Source organism: Thamnophis sirtalis, unplaced genomic scaffold, assembly GCF_051295495.1.
Source record: "Thamnophis sirtalis isolate CommonGarterSnake01/CBP01778 unplaced genomic scaffold, rThaSir2_p1.2 scaffold_11, whole genome shotgun sequence".
Taxonomy (NCBI): domain Eukaryota; kingdom Metazoa; phylum Chordata; class Lepidosauria; order Squamata; family Natricidae; genus Thamnophis; species Thamnophis sirtalis.
Genome location: NW_028261391.1, coordinates 44,514,632 through 44,539,124, shown reverse-complemented (window position 1 = coordinate 44,539,124; position 24,493 = coordinate 44,514,632). Strand labels below are relative to the sequence as shown.

The following is a 24,493-nucleotide window of genomic DNA, read 5'->3' as shown; positions in this document are numbered from 1 at the left end:
TCTCCCAGGGCCGCGGGGCTCATCCCGGCTCAGAGCTCCGGGTCTCTGGCAGGGTGGCGGTTGTAGTGCTGTAACGACCGATCCCTGGGCCTGCCTGGTACGGATCTCGCTTCGTGAGGGACGGAGCCTGCTTGCGGGCTTCCTCTTTTTTTTTGCAAGGAAAACCCGAGGATTTGAAGTGCGGAGGAGGAGGAAAAAACCCGCACCGCGTCTCACAAAGTTTGTGCGTCCGGAGGGCGAACTGGGATCTTGCCTCATGCGGAGCGAGAGAGCCCTGAGCCGGGCTCAGGCACGTCGGTCCTTTGAAGTTGCACCCTGGGACTTCTGCCATGGGCAGCTGCGTGGGAAGACAGCGCAGAGAGGGGCCGATCACCCCGGGAAACCCGCGCAAGCGAGCAGGTGAGCTCCCGAACTAAACCGACCAGGCGACCGCGGGGAGGGTAGCTCAGACTCTGCAAACGCTGAGAGCCGGTCTCCGTACAGCGCCTCTCCTTAAGGCCTAAAGGGGGAACAACGATCCTGGCTCTAAGCGGGCACCGAGCGCCACCCGTCCCAAGCCTGAGAAAGGGTGCCTCCGCGCCCTCTTCCTGCCCAGGTGTGTGGCTCTGATGAGCGTGCAGTGAAGCGGGCATATCTCTCTCTATACTCTCTTGCTGGAAATAGAGAAGTTATCCTCAGGGGTTATACAGTTCTGTAGATTCTACAGAAAGGTGTCTGTGTTGGGGTGGGGGCTGTTATTTCCCACCAGTGCAAAGCTTTTGGAGCAATCCCAGTTTTAACAGGTCCCTTGAATTCCTTGTCTAGGAATTTGGGATGATCTGGAAACTTGCCTACTCACTTTATGTAAGAGCCAGTCCAGCCCGTCTCACCAGGTTGAAGTGGAAACTGCTGTGCCTTCTCTTCTCACTAATGCAGACCTACTAGCTGGGTTAAGAACTGTTTTATGGCTAGCAGAGTTTCAGCAGACATGCTCGATCAAAATGTACTCCTAAGACAAATTAGAATGATTTGTGGTTTCATCCTGCCAGAAACACAGATTTGGCTTTGCTGTCTGATTTTTATGCACCCCAGAATATGGGAACCCTCAAAAGACATCCTAGAGAACTACAGTATTTGCTACAGTAACTACAGTACACTAAAGGAGTATGGCCTTCACCAATATTTGGATCAGATATTCTTGTCTGTTTCCATGTTCAAAGTTCCTGTGTAAATCTTGCAAGTTGGGACACAGAATCTGTCCTGCTTGAATGCATGCATGTGATCCTTTGTGATGTAAAGCCATGTACATAAGTCCTGCCCTGATTCTTTAGTCCATGTCGGTCAATAGCATTATTGTTCCCTTTCTAGACTGCTAAGATCTGCCTCACTCTGCTATAGTTGCATTAGTTGGATCAATAGCAGAAACAATTCTAACCTAACAATCTCATCAGCAGTATTTGATACTCCAAACATTATGGCACATAAATACTGATAAAGTATTTTTGAGGATGGAACAGTCCTGACTTCAGCAAAAGAGAAGCCTCGGTAATTAAATAATCAGAGGAGGATGGAAAATTTAGTTTCCATGCCTCACTGTTCAAGATTAAATTTTGTTTTTAAACCTACAGATTAATCTCTCCGTATGCTTTTAAACAGCAGATAAAAAAGGGGGGAATGACCAATGAACCCTTGCTATTTTCTGCTTCAGGGAACTCTATTGTGAGAAGGATTATTTTTGGGTTTCAGACCAGGAGATTTACAGCTGCTATCCTGCTTTCATTACAGCTTGTCCTAAGATGCCTCTCCAAGATAGAGTAAGACCTCAGACTTGGTTGAGAGTTGTGGGGAGACTGATACCATTGGTCACATACAGTACTCTACTCTGATTCCTACTATTTCTGCCTCTCTTTTTTTTTTTTACAAGACCGATCTTGTAAAACAGAAGAACCAATCTCTGGAGGGCTAAGGCTTGTTTGTAGCTACTTGGAACAGAGTGAAAAGAATAATGATACAGACTGTCACAAACAAATGTGGAGTTACGCTAACAGGGAGTATAAAAAATGATGAAGTGAAAGATTGTGGATAAGAAAAATACATATAAGAGAATGATTGTTTAAAAAATGAGAACGTAAAAATATTGTATAATTAAAGAGAAAAAAAGATACCGTAATTGCAGAGGATGTAGTCAAAGAGAACAGGGAACAGTTATTCTTTAAAAAGACAGAGAAAATGCAGAGCATTTTTGATGGAGAAAGGAAATGAACAAACAGCCTCAAGCAGAATGAATAGAACTAAAAATAGATCTGATATTGTGATTTGGGATGAAACTAAAGTGACCAAAAGCTTAGAGGAGTATGAAAGATTGCGATTTATCAAACAGTAGAATTGAAACAAATGCTATAAACAATAATATCTAAGAAAAAAAATCATATTGGAACATTGAAAAATAAGTCTGTAACTGTAGATAGTGTAACCGGAGAAATACTAATTTATAGATGTGATTTAAATATTGAGTGATTACATGACTTGTGTAAATTGTGTATGAAAACTGCATCTCTGCCAGACAATTAGAAGAATGTGTTGTTCCCATATACATAGGGAAAGATAGCATGAGTAAATGCAAAAACTACAGTTTTGTGGGAAAATACTTAACATTATTTTGACTGAAAGGGTATGGCCAAAAATCTAGAATTGCTTTATGCTGGACAAGAGCTATGTAGACCAGAATTTGTAGTTCCACAAGTCATTGAGATATATATGAATGTGAAAAATAAACTATATTGCATGTTTGTTGACATGCAATATAGAATTTTGTGTAGAAAATTTTCAATAAAAAGGTCTAAATTATGAACTTGGTGAATAGGGAGTTGGATTGCTGAAAATGATATGAATGGTATATGATGGGAGTAATAAATGATATGATAGATGGAATGCGTAGTGTTCAACATTGAGCAGGAAATATTACAAATGTGTGTGATATTTCCTTGGTTGTTTAATGTAAAGGTGTAATGTAAATGTTTAAGGCATGCTTGTGGTAACATTAAGACATATCTGGATTGGGTGTGAAATGGTGTATACTTTTAGGCAGACAGTGTTATGAGAATCTGACTGATTCACACTGTATGATGTAAAAGGGAGTATTGAAGTGAGAAGTGATGTACCAAAGACCAAAGTAGCTTTTCTTGACATATTCTATACCCAAATAGTGAACTAGAGCAAATCAATTGTACCTTGCTAGAATATTAAGCAAGCAAACATAGATGAAGAAATGTTATAATGATGCAAATGCTGGTAGAATAGTACTAGATACTATGTGAACTCTTACAAAGAATGGATGTTGAATGAAGTGAAAATTGTTACGTATAAAAGCATGCTTCTATCTAGTTAGTTATATGCTTGTGAGACTTAGCTTCATTATAAGAAACATAAAAATAAATTGAATGCCCTGGGAATGGGGTACTTAAGAAATGTGTGTGGTCACCTAAGAGATAGGATCAAGAATGAATGAGTGCTGAACGGGAGTAGGAATACAAAAATGGTGATCAGTACAAAGCAATTATATTGGAGATAATGAACATCAAATTGCAACATTGATATATCAGAAAAAAATGAATGGGCCAAGAGGAAAGGGAAACTGGGCAATTCATAGTTGGCTCAAGTTGATGTGATCCTCAAAAAAGAGAAGTGAGATGTTTAAAAAGCAGATGGCACAACAATGTATGAAGCAATTTAAAGTCATGTCAGAAGCAAAAATATAAGGGTAGGAAGATGTGGAGAAATGTAGTGAATGATGATAGCAAAAAACTAGATTTAATTATATTCCTTCTTAATTTTATTTTTTGGAAGATCTGAGTGTGCACTTTAAAATGAAAAGTAAACTTGTCATAGTTTGCAAATCTTGGGCAAGAACATCTAATTTTCTTAATGGGGATCACTGAAATATCTATCACTAACAACTCGGTTGTGGGAAATAGGAAAATTTGTAGCTTGGTCATAGATGTAGGCTTTCAGTGTACAAGGTCCCAAGTATTTTTAATGCAATTTTTCAAGATTCAAAGTCTGACAAGTTGCAATTGTATAGTTTATATTGAACTTAGATGGTTCCAATAATCTGTGGTGGGTTTTTTTGTATTCCTTAATATATTTCCTTCCAGTGTAAGAATTTTTTACTGTTAATTAGAGAGTATCTAATTATTTTCTGATACAAGAAGGAAATATTGTGAGAAGTTACACTTTTCCAGAAGAAAAATGTATTATTATTGGCTTGAAGAATTAATCCTTTTATGCATTAATTTCATCAGCATTTCAATTTATTTGCTTTAGGCTGCAATATTAGTATCATTGATCCTAATGAGATGAGTCTTACTGTGAAGTAAAAAGTTAAGATTGTGATGCTAAATAATACATTGGCTGTTATAGAAAGCTGAATAGCTTTGGCTTCTTACAGGATGGCACTTCAAGTATGTATTGCTGGCATTTTGCAAATATGAGATCGGATGAATATCAAACACACAGCACAAGTACATCCCTAGTAACATTTAAAAAAGTGTTAGGTAGAAACTACTCAGTAAAATTACATTTTACTGAGAAAAAGATATTTAAAATACTGTGGAGTATGGTTTATAGTGAAATTTCAGAGAGTGGCAGGATAATTCTTATCCTTTTTTTCCAGTAAGTATGAAATAAAATATTCTAATTATTTAAGAACACTGAAGTTCTGTGGAATTTAGAGCTAAAACTTTTTAACCCTCTAATTATCCAAGTGTCAAAGGCTATTATTCTGCTTTCCGGTCCTAAATTATGGGTCCATTGTTATTAGAAAATCATGTGCTCCACCCCAGAGATGACGGCATTAGTGTTATGGGTGGAATGATAATTCATTTTCTATCCAATAGAATTGTTTGGACCCAAACTATTTTGACAACATTCCTACAAATTCAGAATCCATTGGCTATACTAAATTGGAATAAACAAAAAACCATTCTTGTGTCTACATAGATGGGTAAACCTAAGGTGCAAATGGTTAACATATGGATTTGATGTACTGATAGGATTGTGAAATTCCCTGACTGGGAATTCTGGATTTCATAGATCCAGAATTCAGCTGCATCTGTTGATGAGTCAGCTGCATCTGTTACTAATTTACATATCATGATCCATAAACTCGTATAAAGTTCTAGAATGCTACAAGCAAAGAATACATACCCCCTCTAAAAGTAGTTTCTTATCTAATTTGAGTGCTATATGATATGATTGATGTGTTTATTCTGTTTGAACAGTGTGATTCTGGAGTACACCCTGTTAAAACAAGAAACTGGCCCCACCAAAGGACTGTGGAACTGACTCATGCCTTTGCTTTGCTCATATAGCCACTGATAGCAATTGCATGTCTCTTGCTTCCAGTAATAATTACTATTTTGTAGGAGACAAAAATGAGAAACAGGAAGTAGGAGGGGTGAGTAAATGGGTTAAGCGAAACCCTTGTAAGCTATATTTTTTCCAAAACGGAGGCTGACTACCTCTCATCAGATACTTGTATATAATGTATGTGGGGAGGGAGGAATTTCTTAACTAAGATTTCTCATTCTCCCATATTATTCTTCCATATTAGAATATTGTTCTTGTCTGGTAGAACTAAAAGCAGCAACATCAACTTAAGTAGATCCTTCCAATGTTGGTAATGTTTAATGACTTAATATTTAAGAAATGTATGCCCTGCATTTGATTTCCAGAAAGTAGTCACAGACAGCAACATAAAATAAGCAGTATGTAACAACATTAGCCAATTTGGAAGCTAAGGGAACATTTGTCTATGTTGGTACTTGACTGGTGATTATCTGGGAATATCAGAGAGGCAGGCTAGACTGGGTAGTTACCATTAATAGAGTTAAGCTCAATTTAGATGGACCTTTTATCTTTTCAAAAAATAGTCACTGCAGCAATTTACAAATATAAAAACATAACGGCAATGGCAAATCATTAAAACACAGTTGCAAAAAGCCAAAAATAACAATAAAGATAAAAACAGCTGAGCCAGAATCAATAACTAACATAAATAACAATAGAATCAAATGCTTATTTGAAAGTAAGTGTCTTTAGTTCCTGGTAGAAGATGCCCTAATCTCTAGGGGCAGGAAACCCATGCATAATTGATCCAGGCTTCCTGTCCAAAATTGTGGTTTCAGCATCAGATTTATTTTTACAGGCATACAGGCAATATGAGTAGTGCCAGTTGGGATAAGTGGTCTTGTATGCCTATAGCTTACTATTGCTTAAATTAACTTTACTGGTTTTATTAGCCATATCATAAGTGTAAACTCATGCTGTCTTGCCCACATGGAGTTTTCATTGGCCTTAATATAAAGACATTTAAATTGCAACATGTGCAACAAATTTCCTTGTGTACCGGTGATGTTTCTTCTCCAGCTTCTCAGATCCTTTCATTTACCCTGTTTTCTGGCTCCTACATTCTCTCTCCTAACTCCAATATTCCCTCTCCTGGTGTACTGCTTCTGTCTCAACTATACAGGTCCAGTGAGTTAGGCGGTTAGAACCTTTTCACATTCAGATCCCCATCTTGTGAAGAAACATTCACAAGGCTGTTAATATATTTAAAAATGTGCAACCTTTGATGTAAAGCACATTAAACTGGAAAAATACATAATTGATTTTGAAAATTGAAAAGCACGCATCATGAATAGTCAAAGAACTCTGAATGAAATAAATCAGGAAGACATAGGAATAGTGGGCCTGGGTTAAATTCATAAAAATGACAGGAAAAGTAGAATTTTTCAGTTTGTCTTAGCACCTTTATTTTTTATTATTTCAATCTAGGCACTAGAGAGACTCTATTAATACTGGTAACAAAGTTATATGGATATGCATATAAATTAGAAATTAATGTCAATTTTTGAAAGTAATTTGTATTCAGTTTCTAAAATATCTCATTTGACACTTGCATTAATGTTGCTCAAGTTTCCTCTCCTAGTTTCTTTTTCTGCACATGTATATTCTTTTGTATGTATGCTTTGGCTAATCCTGATTTTACTATGAAGTTAGAGTGGAAATAGCTTTCATGGCGTAGTAAGACTGGTCTGTCTCCTTTTTGAATGCCATATAAACTTCATTAGGCTGGATCTACTTCTTCATAAGCCAACTTAGAAGTAATGATGAGAATCTACTTCTTCTCACCTATATTGTTATTGTTAGTTGCAACCCATTGCGACCCCATGGACAACATTCCTCCAAGCCTTCCTGTCCTCTACCATCCTCTGGAGTCCATTTAAGCTCATGCCTACTGCTTCAGTGACTCCATCTAGCCACCTCATTTTCAGTCGTCCCCCTTCTTCTTTTGCCCTCAATCTTTCCCAGGATTAGGCTCTTCTCCAGTGAATCCTTCATTCTCATTTGGTGGCCAAAGTATTTGAGTTTCATCTTCGGGAGCTGGCCTTCTAAAGAGCAGAGGGTTAATCTCCATGACTGACAGATTTGATCACCTTGCAGTCCAAGGGACTCGCAGGAGTCTTCTCCAGCACCATAGTTCAAAGGCCTCAATTCTTTGATGCTCAGCCTTTCTTATGGTCCAACTTTCACAGCCATGCATTGCAACTGGGAAAACCATAGCCTTGACTATACGCACTTTTGTTGGCAGGGTGTTAGCTCATCTATAACAGTCATCAATTAATCCCCAGGTGCCAGGCCTGTTGTTTGTTTTGCTCAGATGGACTAACCCAGCTGTCTTCCCATATGGGATCCAAGGTAGCAGTCTCACCTGGGACCCTAAATTTAGATTGTGCTACTTGAAGATATGGCTCACAAATTCAGTAGAGGAGAATTTATGTTCTTAGTTTAGCAACCACAAGGATCAGGTTAAGTGTATCTTATTCCAGTGTCCAGTGAAGAACTCTTTAATTCAGTGTTGTTATTTTGCCATATTCTTGATCTTTTTGTGGAATAGAATTACCTATAACTGTCACTCTGAACTGTCAGGAGCAAATTTAGATGAATGTTGTCCATCTTCAATGTCTTTTTTTTTCAATTGCAGCTGGTCATGTCATCATTCAGCCAAGTCGAGAAATAGCACTGATGAACATTTTCTGTCCTACTGTATGAAATGGTAGAATAGGAATTCCATCCTGGATGGCAAAATATGATAGCATTTGCGCCTATCTCTTCTGTGCTGAATGAACCCATGTGGTTTTCTTCAAAGTCAGAGCCAAGCATCATAGGAGAAGCAATGGTGGCAAGGCCTAGGTTGATGAACCTTTTTCATCAGAGTATTTTTATTCTCATGCTGCTTAATGCTAAATCTGTTTGGCAATGTTGTGCCTGGTCTGCTCCAGTTTTACTCAGTTAAGCCAAAAGTTAATTGGAGCTGAAGAGAAGGAATATTCTGTAGGACATAGTACAGCACAGCGTAGATTGTCACGCAGGTAGACCTGACAGTTCCCAACACCGTATAGCTACAATCATTTAATGGACAGGGTAGTTCTTAGCTAAATCATCAATCATTTACGGCTCTTAGAAGTGCTCTTTCAAAAAAAAAAAAAGCTGATCTGTCTATTTTCTTGCAGAATGTCTCTTTTATGCAAAGTAATTTGTCTTCCAAGGACTCATACAGGGCAGGAGAAAGGAGAAAGTGGGCACAGCTGTCTGCAAAGAACATGCCTGGGCAAGAAGCTGTGGAATAGAATTTATATAGCACACACAGCATCTTGTTTCAAGCAAGACAAGTAGAATGTAGTATGCATTCTCCCTGTCCATACCAAAGAGGTTGCATTTATACTATAGTATGACTGTGATGATTCCTTGTGACGCCACCCCAGATGCCTCTCTAGATGTTAGTTCAGAGGAAGATAAACTAATTGCGGGCACTTCAGGAGAGTAGTTGGTCAGTGGCTCTGAGTAGCCACCTGAGAGTGATTTGGCTGAAGCATAGCTGCAGCAGGACATCCCTGAGGCTTCAGTTGGAGAAAGCATTAAGCTGCAGCCAGTTAGTGATGATGATGAGGAACTGCCTTCTGCTCTTGATCTGAGAAACTAGCAGGGCAGAGAAAAAGCAGGAGCAGGTGAAGGTCAGTCTGATTACTCACGAGGGGGCAGCTTTGTCCTTCTTGATGAGCTGCACCAGAAGCTATTTAGCACAGCAGGCAGGTGGAGATGATACTGTGAATAATGTGTACATTTCCTAGCTGATCGTTGTGATTCCAAACTTGCCTTGGATAGTGCCTTGTGAACTCTGGACTTTTCTTGCCTTATGCACCCTCTTGTATTATGGATTTAATTTTGCCTAGTGGATTTGTCTGGTTTGGTAACTTTCAAGTGGACTAGCCTTGGCCTGCTTTTGGCTGAACTTGATTGGGACAGTTCTGGGTTTTTAGTAAAGGGAATTGCTGGGGAATTTTAATAAACCCACTAGCCCACCGTTACATGCATGTGTGAGTGGATGGGATAGCACAATGACTCTTCTTTAGTTCTGTACAGGCAGGACTTAATTTATGACCAAAATTGAGCTGAAAATTTCTGTTGCTAAGTGAGACATTTGTTGAGTGAGTTTTGCTCCATTTTACATCCTTTCTTGCCACTGTTGTTAAGTGAAACACCACAGTTGTTAAATTAGTAATACAATTATGAAATAACTGGCTCCTCCATTGATTTTGTTTGTCAGATGGTTGTAAAAAGGGATCACGTGATGCTGGAACATTATGAACGAGTTGCCAAGCGCCTGAGTTTTGATCACATGACCTTGGGGATGCTGCCATGGCCATAAGTGTGAAAAACTGTCATAAGCCACTTTTCTCCAGTGCTATTGTAACTTCAAATGGTCATGGAATGAACTGTTGTAAGCTGACTACCTGTATATAGTATCACAATTACCTTTTTAATATTTAAGAATATTTGTTGCTATACTTATGTAATCAGTTTCCGGAGGAAGGGCAATTGTTATGGTTTGCCGATCTTAAAACAAAAATATCTTTAGGATTTGGAACTCTTGAACACATAACCCTTCTGTTGGTTACGTACATCACATGAGACGTGGCTTCACCAAGTTCCTAAACTGTCCTTTTGTGGTCATATTTTTCAGGGAAACCTGCTTAGGGAAGTTGAATGGACAGTTTGTGAATTTACATGCCCCCCCTTCCTTAGGTTTTCTCCCTTTTCCTGTTTTTTGGGTGGAAAAAATGCTCTTTGTTTCCTCCTTATGTCTTTGTCTTTCTACTGGCTTTGACTGATATATTCATGAGCTTCAAATATGCAAGCCAGCATATCTGCACATTTTATAAATTTAACTTCATATGCATTTTTACCCAATCAGTATTGTAAGAACATAATGAAAAGCTATGTTAATGAGAAGAAAAGCCTCTCTGGTGCAGTACAAGTAGACCTCAACTTACAAAAGTTCATTTAGTGTCTCTTCAAGTTACAATGGCGATGAAAAAAGTGATTCATGAATGTTTTTCACACTTATGACCATTGCAGCCTCTCCATGGTCACATGATCAAAATTCAGACACTTGGCCACTGACTCATATTTATGACAATTGCTGTGTCCCAGGTCATGTGATTTCCTTTTGTGAACGTCTGACAAGTCAAGACTATGGGCAAACCAGAATCACTAAACCACCATGTTTCTATCTTAACAACTGCAGTGATTCACTTAACATCAGTGGCAAGAAAAATCATAAAATGCGGCAAAACTCACTTAACAGACATCTCATGAACAATAGAAAGTTTGGACTCAATTGTGGTCATCAGTTGAGGACTACCTGTATTTTGTTTTGGAGTCTATGATGCGTACAGGAAGTCTAGAAGCAGGACTTAAAGGTAGTAGGTTCATATCAACTGGTTCTCCATTCGTGAAATTCAGTCTGTGTACGGTAGTTCAAAGAATAAAAATGTTTTCAATATATATATTTTTTAAATCTCTAATGCTCCATTTAGGTCCATGAACTTAAGATCTCCCCATTTCTACCTATTTCCTACATTCATTCCCCGCCTCATTTTATATGTTTTAAAATTAGGATGTAGGATGATGCGGAATAAAGGGTAAGCTTGAACCTTTATCTTGATTGCTATTTATGTTGTGTATGTAATGAAAATATTTTAGAAGATAAGATAAAAAGGGGAACAGTATCCCAATGCTTAGGTTAAAAAGTAGTCCCACCTCCCTGGCAAAAGGTAGAGGCCTGTTGAGCGTTTAGAGTACATTCTAGTTCAGTGCTTCTCAACCTTGGCCTACCTGAAGATGTGGACTTCAACTTCAACTTCCAGAATTCCCCAGCCAGCAGTCCTAGTTAGAAGATGTTATGGAACGAGTGTATCAGTTTGCATTCTGGGAAATGGGTGTTTGTAATTAGCCTTGGCTAACATCAAAATATCCTGTGGGAGAGACCATAACAGCCTTTCAACTTTCCAAATATGTCTAGATCCAAAGTGGTTGAGAGCTCTGCTCTGCTCTATCCTTATAAGTGAAGAAATGGAGATTGGATAGACTCAGGAAAGGTGCTCCACAGATGTCATTACTGTAGTCCCCTTATGTGATTTTCTTTTCTGCAGATTCTATTGTTGACAACAATAGGTACAAATTTATTTAAATAATTCTTATTTGAAATTATAACATTTCAAGACACCATAGGCAATTATTTCTTCGCTCGTAATTCTCTTATCACTCTTTAGTCTTGGCTTCTCTTCACCTTTAAAAGCATCTCTTATGCCAATAATCTTTACTGCACCTTTTATTTTTGCTTGCATGTTAACTTTATGAAGCAATTCCAAATATCCAATTCAATGGCTGCTATAACAATGCACAATCAAATTGTTTAATTCTTTGAAAACCTCACAAAGTGCACCTTATCAGATAATGAGCTACTGTAATTCTTCTTGTTTCAAAAAAGCATCTGACGTATTTTTGTAATGTTATGGTTAAACCAGTCTAGCAACTTGAAATGAAACCTGTCTTCTTCTCACACACAGGTTAAAATTTTGCTTATGTAGTTTACCTGTGTTATGTTGTGTTTCCTTATTCATTGGAAATTAGATATTTAATATTACCAGTAGATATTTATCCTATTTTTAAAATATTTTATTCTTTAAATTCTATGATTTTATATGTTTTACATTTATTCTGTTAAATTCTATGACATTCTTGGTATTTAATCTATACAAATGTTAGCTTTTATTCCCTTGCTGCAGCTTTTGTTTTTTACATTTCTCAAACTTCGAGTGCTGTAAGACCAGGCTCTCCAACCTTGGCAACTTTAAACCTGGCGGACTTCAACTCCCAGATTTCCCCAGCCACCTTTGTCAAGTCCGGCAGGCTTAAAGCTGCCAAGGTTGGAGACCTCTGCTGTAAGAGATGCCATTATTTGTTTTTGCACTACAATACATATACCACTATAATCACATGTACCATATACTCATCCTTTTCCTTTATCATATATACGTAATTATTATTTAGATCTTGCTTGCCACAGAGATGATTGAGCTAGATGGAAATAAAATATTTTAGTTATTAAGTAAATTGCTGTAAAGCACTATGGGGTGGTATATAAGTCTAAGTGCTGTTGCTATGTTTCACATTTTGAAAAACATCAGCCTTGGGGTATTGGCCTATTCTTTTTTAGAATGCTCTAAATATTTTATATGTGGCATCCAAACAATTATGCTATGGCTATAGAACCTTATATCACACTTGCATTACTCTATCTATCTATCTATCTATCTATCTATCTATCTATCTATCTATCTATCTATCATCTATCTATCTATCACGTTGTATGAATCCAGTCATTGTGATTTGTAAATGATGATGCTACATATACTGTAACACAGCTATAGCCTTAGCTATTGGACACAATCCAGACTTATGCTTCTGAAGAGTAAAGGCAAAAACACTAACATTAACATTAAAGTTAATAAAAAAGAGGAAGGGCAGCGGAACTGTATAACATGATATAGGAATGATATTTAGGCCTTCCTGAAGTTTGGACTGAAGCAGCAGGCTTGTCTACAAAGGGTGAACATGACACAATATATATTTTCTACTTCAGTATAGAAGGATAATTTGCTTTGGTTATTAGCCATTTTTCTTTATCCTCCTTCCTTTTCAGAAGTCAGGGGTTTTAGGCTTTCAGAGATCTCAAAGGACTAGATGGAGAAGGCTAACAGCTCACTTTTGAACCTTAGGATGAAGGTTTCCATCCCATTAAATAAAAGGTCACTTTATAGAGAGTACTTAGTTACAATACAAATAAACTAACCTTTTGCTGGGATTTTCACATGATTAAGTTGATACTGGACATACATAGTCTTTAAATAAAATTATAAAGGTTATTTAGCTTTGAAGAAGGATGGTTGGAATAATGCATCTCCAGGGTTTTATTAAACATCTAATGACGTGAGAGTGACTCTGGCATTGATAGTGACACTGTAATTACAGTGAAATATTCAGCTATTGTTGATTCATTAGCACTTTGTTGATATAACTTCTGCCTTATGTGACCTGGGCCATTGTAGGAAGGTTATCTGTCCCAAAGCTCGAGAAATCTCGTAATACTTAAAATATATAATATTTACTTACTTTTGGCCTGAGGGAGCTGCTTGTATTTCTTTCTCTTTGCAGATGATCCACTTCAGGTGAGATACTGGTAGTTCTTGATTTAACAATCACAATTGGGACCAGAATTTACAGTTCTAAATAAAGCGATTGTTAACAGAGTTGTGCCCAATTTTATGAACTTTTTTCTTGCCACAGTTGTTAAGTGAATCACTACAGTGGTTAAGTTAGCAACACTGTTGTTAAGTGAGACTGGCTTCCCCATTGACTTTGCTTGTCAGAAGGTTGCAAAAGGGGATCTCATGATCCTAGGCCATTCGGCCGTCATAAATATGAGTCTGTTGCCAAGCATCTGAATTTTGATTATGTGACCATGGAATGCCTCAATGGTCATAAGTCACTTTTTTGGTGCCAGTGCAATGGTGGGTTCTGATTGGTACGCCCTGGTACGAGTGTACCGGTGCCTGCTGGGAGCACTGGGTACCGTTCCGTTCCGGTGCTCTGGAGGGCCCGCCCACCATCCTTACCACGGGTGGATTCCTGCCAGTTCTAACCTCTTCTATAGAAGAGGTTCCACAAACCTACAGTGCCGTTTAGAACCAGTTCCAGCTCCCTCCCCCCACCTGTCCGCACATCATCAAGATGAAGAGCGAGTGGAGGAATTCTGGGAGTTGAAGTCCACAAGTCTTAAAGCTGTCAAGTTTGAACACCCTTGGTGGTTTTTTTCTAAAGGGTTAGGGGTGCAAGGGTCTTGTAACTTGACAGCTTTAAGACTTGCGTGATTCAAATGCCAGAGTTCCTGAGCCAACATGCCTGGAGAAGGAATTCTGGGAGTTGAAGTCCATAAGTCTTAAAGCTGTCAAGTTTGAACACCCCTGGTTTTTTTTTTCTAAAGGGTTAGGGGTGCAAGGGACTTGCAACTTGACAGCTTTAAGACTTGCATGCTTCAAATGCCAGAGTTTCTGAGCCAACATTTTGGTTGCTAAGCAAGAGCGTTGTTAAGTGAGTTTCACCACATTTTACAAGTTGGCCATGCCCACCCAGTCACATGACTGCCAAGCCACTCCCACCCGGTCACATGGCCGGCAAGCCATTCCCACCTGGTCACATGGCCGGCAAGCCACTCCCACAAAGCAGGCCACACCTACAGAAGAGGTTCTAAAAAAATTTGAAACCCACCACTGGTCCTTACCTGTATTTAAGCTCTTTGGGATTCTGCACATGGAGCATACGGCACCTGCGTGATGCTCCGCCGAGCAGCTGGAACGTTACGAAGGCATTATGGTGTGTCGCAGATGGTAAGTATGCATGTGCACACTGTGCGTGTGTGTGCTGCACTTGTTCATGTGGTGAACGCCGGGCCCTGTTGCATCGTACCGGTTGCAACGGGATCCAGAACCCACCACTCTGCCATTGTAACTTTGAACGGTCACTAAATGAACTGTTGTAAGTTGAGGATTACCTGTAGTTGCTTCTGGCCCAGATCTGAGAATCTGGTCATGAAAGGTGGAGGTAGCATTCCAATAAATAGTACTCGATTCTGCCTAGTGACTTAGCTGATAATGGTTGCATATGTTGGAAGTTGTAATTCTGCAGTCACTGGGCTGGGGAGCTCGCTAGAGTATCCAGCTATGGTAAGAAAACATATCCATATAATTTCTTTCTCCAGGGTCTTGAAGTGGTAGAGAGAATAATCCGAGTTCTCCCTGTTTGTCAGGCAGGCACACTTTGGCATTGAAGGTTAGCCAATAGGGAGTTAGAATTTGAAATTTAATTAATTTTAGTTGCTTGCTGACATTCCCATCTCTCGATTCAGAAGTTTCACCTAAAATTGTTCCTTATCTGACTTTAAACTGGCCTGTACGCTTTTTACCATTAGTTCAGGATTTATTTTTTATTTATAGGTCAGCTTTAATAGTAGGCAGTAAATAATACCCTATTCAGGACAGTATTTCTTCTCTCCCTGCCAGGACAGGCATAAAACCCACAAGAGCTGCAGTCATCATCCATAATGAAATTATCACTTTGGAGGCTTAGGGAAAAGCAGACTGAGCTTGAGCTTGAGATTTATTTATTTATTTTGCTATTACAGCTTTGTCCTGTCTTGAGAATATGCTTTACTTTTAGCTTTCCCTCAATTTACCATCCTGTTTAGACTTAATCTGCAACACAGACTTCTTATACAGCTGGCTTGGAATTCAGTCTCCTTGCATAGGCAGTCCAGATAGGATCAGTTGAGGAATCTGATTCTTTCTTGCCTCCTTTCCAGAGGGAATATGCCGGTAGGGAGGACCACTGGGAAAACCCCACCCTGCCTTGAAGGAGATAGTCTTGCTGGGCAAAAGATTGAATGACGATGGAGCAGGAATATGTTTATTTTTTGTCTGGAGTTTAATAATCATGGAATTTGGCATCCACAATTCTTCTGTTTTTATTTTAAAATAATGTTTTTCTAGCTGCCATAGCTGGAACAAAAGCTGAAATACAAGGCCAATGATGTCCTAGATGATCGCATGAAATCCATTTAATGGGGCAAGAAGAGCCTTCTGGCCATCCTTTATATACACTATGTCTTAGGTTCTGTCCATCTGTTCCTCAAAACTATTGTTAATACTATAGTCTTTTTCAAAACAAAGAATGGGAAATTTGAATGATTTCCTTAATTTATTTGTGCCGCTAACTTTGGATCACCTTGCTGCAGGGATATGCACGTTCATGTTTTTGATCTGTGAGTGCCAAAGAGGTTGTTGCTATCAAATAGTGTTGATTCTCTGATACAATTGAGTGGGTATAATCTCTTTTGAAGGAGATGGTGCCTTCATAGCCCGTGAGGATCTCCCCTGTGAAATGCAGTGCCTGATAAATAGAGCACAAGGTGATCGATTCTGCTATGTACTGTCCTTCATGGAAGTGAATGGGCAAGTACTCTTATTGGAAATGCAGGTTAGTGTCTGTTCTGATGAGCTCTATGCAACAGTTGATGCCTTTGAATTTTGCTCTCCAGTATTCTTGCCTCAGGCTCTTTTTTGTATGTGTACATGCAGGTCAGAAAAGCTAACTGGTCCTAGGAGCTTAGTGGTCAGCACTACACCCTAATTCCCTGAGTCAGGGTGATGACTCTCTGTTTTGTGGCGATGAAGTGCAATTATTCGTCCAACATCATGTGATTTTACTGGCCTGATGTTTGTAAGCAAAGCTTTTAACTGTAGACTGTTTGGGATTTGTGGATATTGTAAAGGAGGGAGAACATAGTTCTCTCATGGCTTCCATGAAACAGAAGCCATTACTAATTATTTATATCCTTGCAAAATTTCCACTGACTGCAGTTAGTGGGGGTTGATCAGATCAGGATTAATCAGATCAGATCAGTGTCTTCCTGCACTATCTCTTTAACATTTGATCCTATCTTAGAGAGTGAGCATTGCAAGATGATAAAAAGTACAGTAAGGTACTTGGCAAGTAGGAATATGTTGATGATGACAGCTGGGGATATTGGTGGTGATGCCTTAGAGTGAACCAAGCCATTGCCCCCATAATTTAGTATTTTCTACATGCCTCCCCCTTCCCAGCTTACCCGCCAAATGACATGGATCATAAGCACATGACTTGGAAACTCATCAGGTTTGTTTCTTTGTTTTTTGTGAATCTATTAGCAAACATGCCAAGGCCCAATTTTCATTGGAGCTGCACTTCAAGGAACCTTAACTGTTTCTGCTCCAGCATAAATCCTAGAGAAAATAGTCCCTCTCTTGCTCTTCCTAGCCTTAAAAGAAAAGGTTCCCATTGGATTCCGAGGCCTTTCAGGTTTCATGCCTCCCTTGGCTGGCAAAGGAGATTGATTGTCCGAACTAAGAGGTCATATTTAACCTTTTCAGCTTTCATCTTGATTTTTCTTTTCTTTATCTTTATCTTACTTTATATTTTTCTTTATCTTTTTATGCTTTACATTAGTTTGGCTCTACCCTTTCTTTTAAAAAAAATATGTAATAAGAAATTATATAAAAGAACAAGTGGGAAAAGACTCGCTTCTTGAGGACTGTTCTCAGGCTGTTCCAGTTGAGAATGAAAAATTGTGAAGAATATGCCAGGCATCTCCGCTCAGATGGGCTCCATAGACTGACAGATATTTGATCCTAGTGCCTCTTTTTCACACACACACACACACACACACACACACACACACACACACACACACACACACACACACAGACACAGACACAGACACACAGACACACACACCCTCTGTAGATAATAGGCATGTTTGTTTCGAAAGGCATTTTAAAATGCAGGTAATAGGCAACCTTTGGGTTTCCACTCTGTTTGCAGCAGGCTGTCATTGCATCTCCTGGTCCAGAGGTCTTCAAACTTGGCAACTTTAAGACTTGTGGACTCCAACTCCCAGAATTCTCCAGCCAGCACAGCTGGCTGGAGAATTCTGGGAATTGAAGTCCACAAGTCTTAAAGTTGCCAAGTTTGAGGACCTCTGCCCTGGTCTCTTTAGCTAGCAATCTTCAGAGCAATTACTGTACCAGGGGCCCTTCCTCCACGGCAGCAGCCATGGAAGAACAAGAGCCCTGTGTGAGAGGAGGAGGAGGAGGAGACCGAGGTCAAGGAAGATATGCATCACATGCCCTGTTCTTGAATCCATTCACTTAACCTCTCTCTTATCACAGGGACAGCCGCCTGGGGCAGCCAGCAAGGAGATGGGATGGCGGGGGAGAGAGGGGATGGCAAGCAAAGACAGTGGCAGAAACTTGCTCCCCCTGTAGCAATCCTGCTGTACCCATGGTGCTCCTTTAATTAAGTTTGCCAATTATAAATTACAGCCGAGTTGCTGGAGCAATCCCTTCTGTACCCATTTTTGCTTATAAACCCTTTTACCCTTATAAACTGGACTTCTCCAGTCTAATGCCCTCCATATATGTTTGGCTAAATTAGACTTTGTGTGTGTGTGTGTGTCATCAAGCTAGAAACCAGGAGTTCTAATTCTGCCTTAGGCACAAAACCAGCCGTGGGGCAGTTACATTCCCTCAGCCTTGGTGAGCAGAGGCAATGGCAAATCACTTGTGAAAAACCTTGCGAGAAAACTTCAGGGACGTGTCTGGGTAGTCTGGGAAAATTGCACAATTGAACAGGGGAGGGGGAAACACCCTTAAAACATCCACTGGCTAGAAATTCTGTCAGCTAAAATCTTAAACGTTCGGGCAATTACCATCTACAAGGAAATTGCTGCTAAAGTAGAATTGTTCTGAAAGAGCCAACTTGGAATTATTTTGATAAAAATTTTTTTAAAAGATTTAATTTTAAATTAATTTTAATCTAATTTTAACTTTAAAATAATTTTTTTAAAAATTCCAGGCTTGGGTTGACTTAAGGAGTGTTTTTATGACTTGTCCTGAGTGATACTGTCACATGATTTGGCTTTTTAAAGCTCCGTCTTTCAGTATTCTGTACATAGCAGTGAATTTTTTATCCCTTTCTCAGTAATTGTGCTTTTCATACCTGAACTGTTAGTTTTCAGCATCTATTTCTCTCTTGCCAAGCAAGGAATGTGAGTAGCACCTTCTTTTTTTAACACACAGCATTCTTTTTTTAAATCCTGTTGACGCTGGCATTTATTTTTTACTTCAGTCTCAGCAATCTCTATCTCTGAAATAGGATATTTATTTATTGCTTTTGACCAGGATTTTGTGTAATATTAAAATAATACTCATTCCTGAAAATATTAATTCCCCCCCCCCTCACACACACACCATTACATGGTTGCACTGTAATAAATAACTGATTCTATTTAGGAGCTCCTGGTTTTTTTTTGTCTGCCTGTAGCTAGTAGATTTCAGTGTTCTGGTGTTTTGTTTTGTTTTCTTAAAAAAAAATGATGTTGTAACTCTGAAGTGTGTCCGCATCTGTCTTAATTATTTTGTTCATATCCATGTACACATTATTCAGTCTTTCCTGAGATAAACATTTTATGTAGTCTTACTTAAATTAGTGTCTTTTAGATGGGTTGGATTACAATATCCAGATTGCCTCTCCCACCCCCCAAATCTGTTTGGATGATCTAGATTGGAGGCTTTCATGTCCTATTTAAATGTCATTGACTTTGTTCTTATCACAGCTCTCCTTTTTAACAGAATCTTACAGAAAATTTAGTCCTGCTTTCTTCAACTTGACGTCTTTCACATGTGTTGGATTTTAACTACTGTAAGCCCCATAATATTGGATGAAAATTATGGGAGAAAAATATCCAGGAGACATGGAAAGTACAGGATAGGAGAAGGCTGATTTAATTTTTCCTTTACAGTGTTTTTAGTAATGTCAGATGCTATAATCGCTACAAAATTGATGTATGCTGCATTCATTGCTTTAAGCAACAAAGGCAAATATTGTCACTCATAATGCTTCTCAGTTCAGTGATGATCTCATCTTCCTCAGAATGTGTAGCATTCTGTTTTCTATTAGTTGTTCCTCTATTAAACCGTTCAGCAGTTTTTGGTTGACGCAACTAAGGGGGAAAAAAGCAGAAACAGTTTTTAAGCAGAATTTAAAAAATGTCAGATGAAGTTTGTATGATTTATATAGAGATGCGAGTGGAGTATTGGTATGTTCAGATCAAAACATGGAAAGTCTTAAAAAATATTAAGGCTTTCTTTGTTCATAAAAGGAGCTTGTGATTACATATATATAAAAAATCTCAGTCAGAGTTTAATTAATCCTATCTCTGATAAAGTAGTGATAAATTAACTAGGAAAAGCTGTCACAAGCTCAAGGAGTAGTGCAACTTGCCAGTATTTGATGTAAAAAGATGAAGCAGTGGTTCTAAGAAGATGTAGTTAGAGGTTTTGAAGTTTCCTACTTTAAAATGTCCCTATCTCTTTGCAGGTCGTAATGAACCTCTAAAAAAGGATCGCCCCAAATGGAAGAGTGACTACCCAATGACAGATGGACAACTAAGAAGCAAGCGGGATGAATTTTGGGATACAGCCCCTGCCTTTGAGGGACGCAAGGAGATTTGGGATGCACTCAAGGCTGCTGCGTATGCTGTGGAGGCAAATGATCATGGGCTAGCACAAGCCATTATTGATGGTGCTGGAGTTACCTTGCCTCATGGTATGTCCCTCAGTGCAGAATAGAAATGGTGTGCTAACTTGTTAGAACTTGAAGGATGCTGCTCCTCAGACCAACTCTCTTTCATTCTACTAAAATAAAATAAAATAAAAACTTGCATTTACAACCATAACGTGTCTTTGGAGCAAGTCCATGCTCTTAACTGGGCTTATAGGAGTAAGCAGGATTGGCTTTCTCTTTGCTATAAGTTGCATATAGGGAGTGGAAGGTCCAGCTCACAGCCCCTGATTTGCACAGTGCCATAGAGTTCAGTACTGTCTCCACATCTTCCTGAAACCACTGGGTGAGATCATCTGCCCTCATAAGGTGAAGTACTGCCAATATGCTGATGATAGCCAGTTAAATATCTCCATCCTGGGTAAAGAGAGTGATGCAATAGATGCTCTTTTGTGGTGCCTGGAGGCTGTGTGGGCCTGAATGGGGAACAACAGGCTCCAACTGAACCTGGTAAGCAGAAATGGCTGTGAATGGGCCTCTCTGTATCCAGGATCCTTATCATCTTTGGTCCTGGAGAGGATTGCACTACCCCAGGTGAAGCGGGTGCATAGTCTGGACATTCTCCAGGACTCACAGCTCCTGTTACAAAAGCAGGTGACAGCCATGACTGCTCAATTTGCTCAATTTTGTGTTGTATACCCGTTACCCCCTTTCCTGAATAGGGAGGGTCTCATGCCCTGGCTATCTCATTTGCATTGTTACCATGCGCTGTGCCTGGGACAACCCTTGAAAAGTATCTGGAAGCTGGTTCAGAATGTGGCCACATGAGCAATTTTGGGTGTCCAGTGAAGGGCTTTGCTCTGAAAACTGCACTGTGTATGCCAGTTTGCTTCACGTTGTTGGTTATGACTGATAAGGCCGTGCACAGGATGGGGCCAGACTACTTATGGAACTGTCTTTTTTCTCTTACATCAGTCCATCCCACCCAGTCAGGCAAGGAAGTTAAAGAACTTTGGTGGGGTCCAGTAAAAGAGCCTTCTATGCCATTGCCCACTCCCTGTGGAATATTTACCACCCAGAGGTGTGGCAGGCCCCAACCCTCCTCCCAGCCTTCCAAAAAAAGAATCGAAACATGATTCTGTAGCCTTAAATGGGAAGCCCAGAGAAGCATGTAGCTATGGGGCTGGCAATACCCCGAAAGTCTTCCCTATGCCTTTTAATTAATTTTAACAGTATTTTATCATCTTTTTAAATTTTTAAACATATATGTTTAAACATATATATATATATATATATATATATATATATATATATATATATATATATATATATATATATATATATATATATATATATATTGTTCTTATATTTTAATACTTTGATGTACACTGCCCAGAGTCCCTCTCTGAAGGAAATGGGCAGTTCAAAGGTGTCAAAAATACATACATACATACATACTGGCTTGCTGATACAAAATTGTTATTTTTGAGAGTTTAGCGATATTTTATTCTTTTACAATGCTCTGCATTACAATTACTTTTGATACAAGGATAATAGTTCACTGGTACTAGAACCTGAGTACATAGGTACATTTTTATTTGTCACATTAGCTTTAACAGCAAAGACAACTGTTAAGTCTCAGTCTATCTTCATTGGACAGTCATTGTTAGACTGACTTCTGCAGAATGTTGGAGTGGCTTTTTTCCTCCCCCACCCCCCATTTCCTTTCACATGTCGTATAGGATTCCTAAGAATGTTTATATCTTGGGTGATGATGCAGATCTTTCATTTGTAATGGAGACGTTTCATCAATAGTCTATGAGGCTGATGTTTTTGTACTTGCTTCTAAAACAAGAGGTGATCTTTCAAACTAGAGATTAGTCAACCTCATATATACCATAGGATAGTAACTTTAAATGAAAGTGGACTTTGTGTCCACAGATGGCTGCACTAGTTTCAAGACTTAGGAGATATTAGAACTTTGTGATAAAACTGGAACATACTGTAGAACTGGAAGACTGGCACAGGAGTCCATGGTTAGGTTTGAATAGTATCCAGAAAGAAGGCAAGTTATCGCAAGGAAAACTGGAAGCTTACACTTGAAAGTTTTTATTTTAGAATTTTAGAATTAAGATGATCTCAAAATAATTTTGTGATTTCTTTTTCCTTAAGCTTCTCACGCCCTCTAATGGTCTATTTATTCCTCTACAGGCTCACTTACTGAGTGCTATGATGAATTGGGTAACCGATACCAACTTCCTGTATACTGCCTGGCACCACCTATTAACTTGATTATGGAGTGGAGTGAAGAGGAGGGTGCAGAACCTCCAGAGCCAGCACCCAATACCCGCCGTGAATTCCCACTGAAAGTGCGCCTCTCATCTGGCAAGGATCTACGTCTGAATGCCAGCATGACAGATACAATTGGACAACTTAAGAAGCAACTCTATGCCCAGGAAGAACTGGAGCCTGCATGGCAACGTTGGTTTTTTTCTGGCAAGTTGTTGACAGATAGGACCCGCCTGCAAGAGACTAAAATCCAGAAAGACTTTGTAATTCAAGTAATTGTCAATCAGCCCTCTGCACCAAGGAACTGAGCTAGAGATAGTTGGTGTGACTCCCAGTTTAACCCAGAGACTGAACAGAAGCCTGTGTGAACAGGTGCCTGTTCTATGCATCTAGAGAAACAGTGCACTTAAAAGACTGGCAGAATCAAAGCCAAAGCCTTTGAAGAGTTGCACATCGTGTCTCCCTGCAGGGCACAGTTAGCAAGCTGGGCAGTAGTATGGATGTGCAATGTTCAAAGTGGTTTCTGTTTCTCCCAACGGTTTGCTTCTCATGACTATCTGGGCTAGATTTTTACCTTCCCCAAACTCCAAAGAATTAGTTACCTCACCCATTTCTAGGCTCGGCTGGCACCGAAACAATGCCTCCTTCCTTTCCCTTCAATTCTAGTCCAGTTGGAATTGCCTACATTGGGACTGTAAGCCTGAAATGATGGATTGTGGGTCTAGTCCTTTTCAGGGACTCAGTGTAGCTACCATTTGAGTACTGAAAAGCTTTTAGACAAAGCATGAGACCAAAGTGTCCCTCACATGAGAGACTACTGCCTTAGGCCCAAAATAAATAAATCAATGGCCAGGGCTAATTCTTCCATATCTAGACTGTTGCTTATTCTGAGGTTGGCATCAAGGATGACTGTACTACAAGTCAGTTCTATGGACAGCCCCTCATCCAGATAAGGTGTGGTATGTGGAGACTGGATTGTGTATATGGGTCCCTGTGTAATTTATCAATAAAATCTTTTTCCAACTATCCATGTGCCTGTTTCAGTGAAGATTTAATTACATTTTTTTCATGTCAGAATTAATAATGTACGTTAATGACTCATTTTGTACAGTACACATATTTACATTGCTCATCTGCTAAGTACAAATAAGGAGGGATAACAAAGAATGAACTCTGAATTACAAATCAACTTGTTCATTTTTCATAGGTCAAATTAGCTGATGGATGAGCAATCAAACATGTACCAACTTACCTGATGCTACCCAGCATTCTTAATATGGCAATTTTATATAGACTATACCTGCTGGACCCTAGAAATTCACCTCAGTTGTTAATATTTGGGTGTGTCAAAACTTGTACAGACATTTTGTACTTTTGCAAAACTTGTGGCCATGAATTGTCAACATAATTAGTAGCAGGGTTGCTTTACCTATGGTTCATATTGACTTTAAAAGTTACATTTTCAACATTTTAAACTTTTTTAAAAAAATACTTGGAATGCAAGATTACAAGTTATAAAGAATTTAAGGGATGATAAGTTCATTCTCTGGAACTGAAAGAGTTACCACATGTTTAATCATACATACATACATACATACATGTTTAA

General features: G+C 39.1%; 1 protein-coding gene across 1 annotated transcript; it reads left to right on the top strand.

Annotated features, from left to right (window-relative positions):
- Positions 1-23,915, top strand: UBTD1 (ubiquitin domain containing 1). The gene is made up of 3 exons (XM_014066538.2): positions 1-399; positions 20,416-20,643; positions 22,810-23,915. Exons 1-3 carry the CDS (start codon positions 330-332, stop codon positions 23,193-23,195), a joined length of 684 nt encoding a protein of 227 aa, XP_013922013.1. The 5' UTR covers positions 1-329; the 3' UTR covers positions 23,196-23,915.
- Positions 23,916-24,493: the final 578 nt, after the last annotated feature.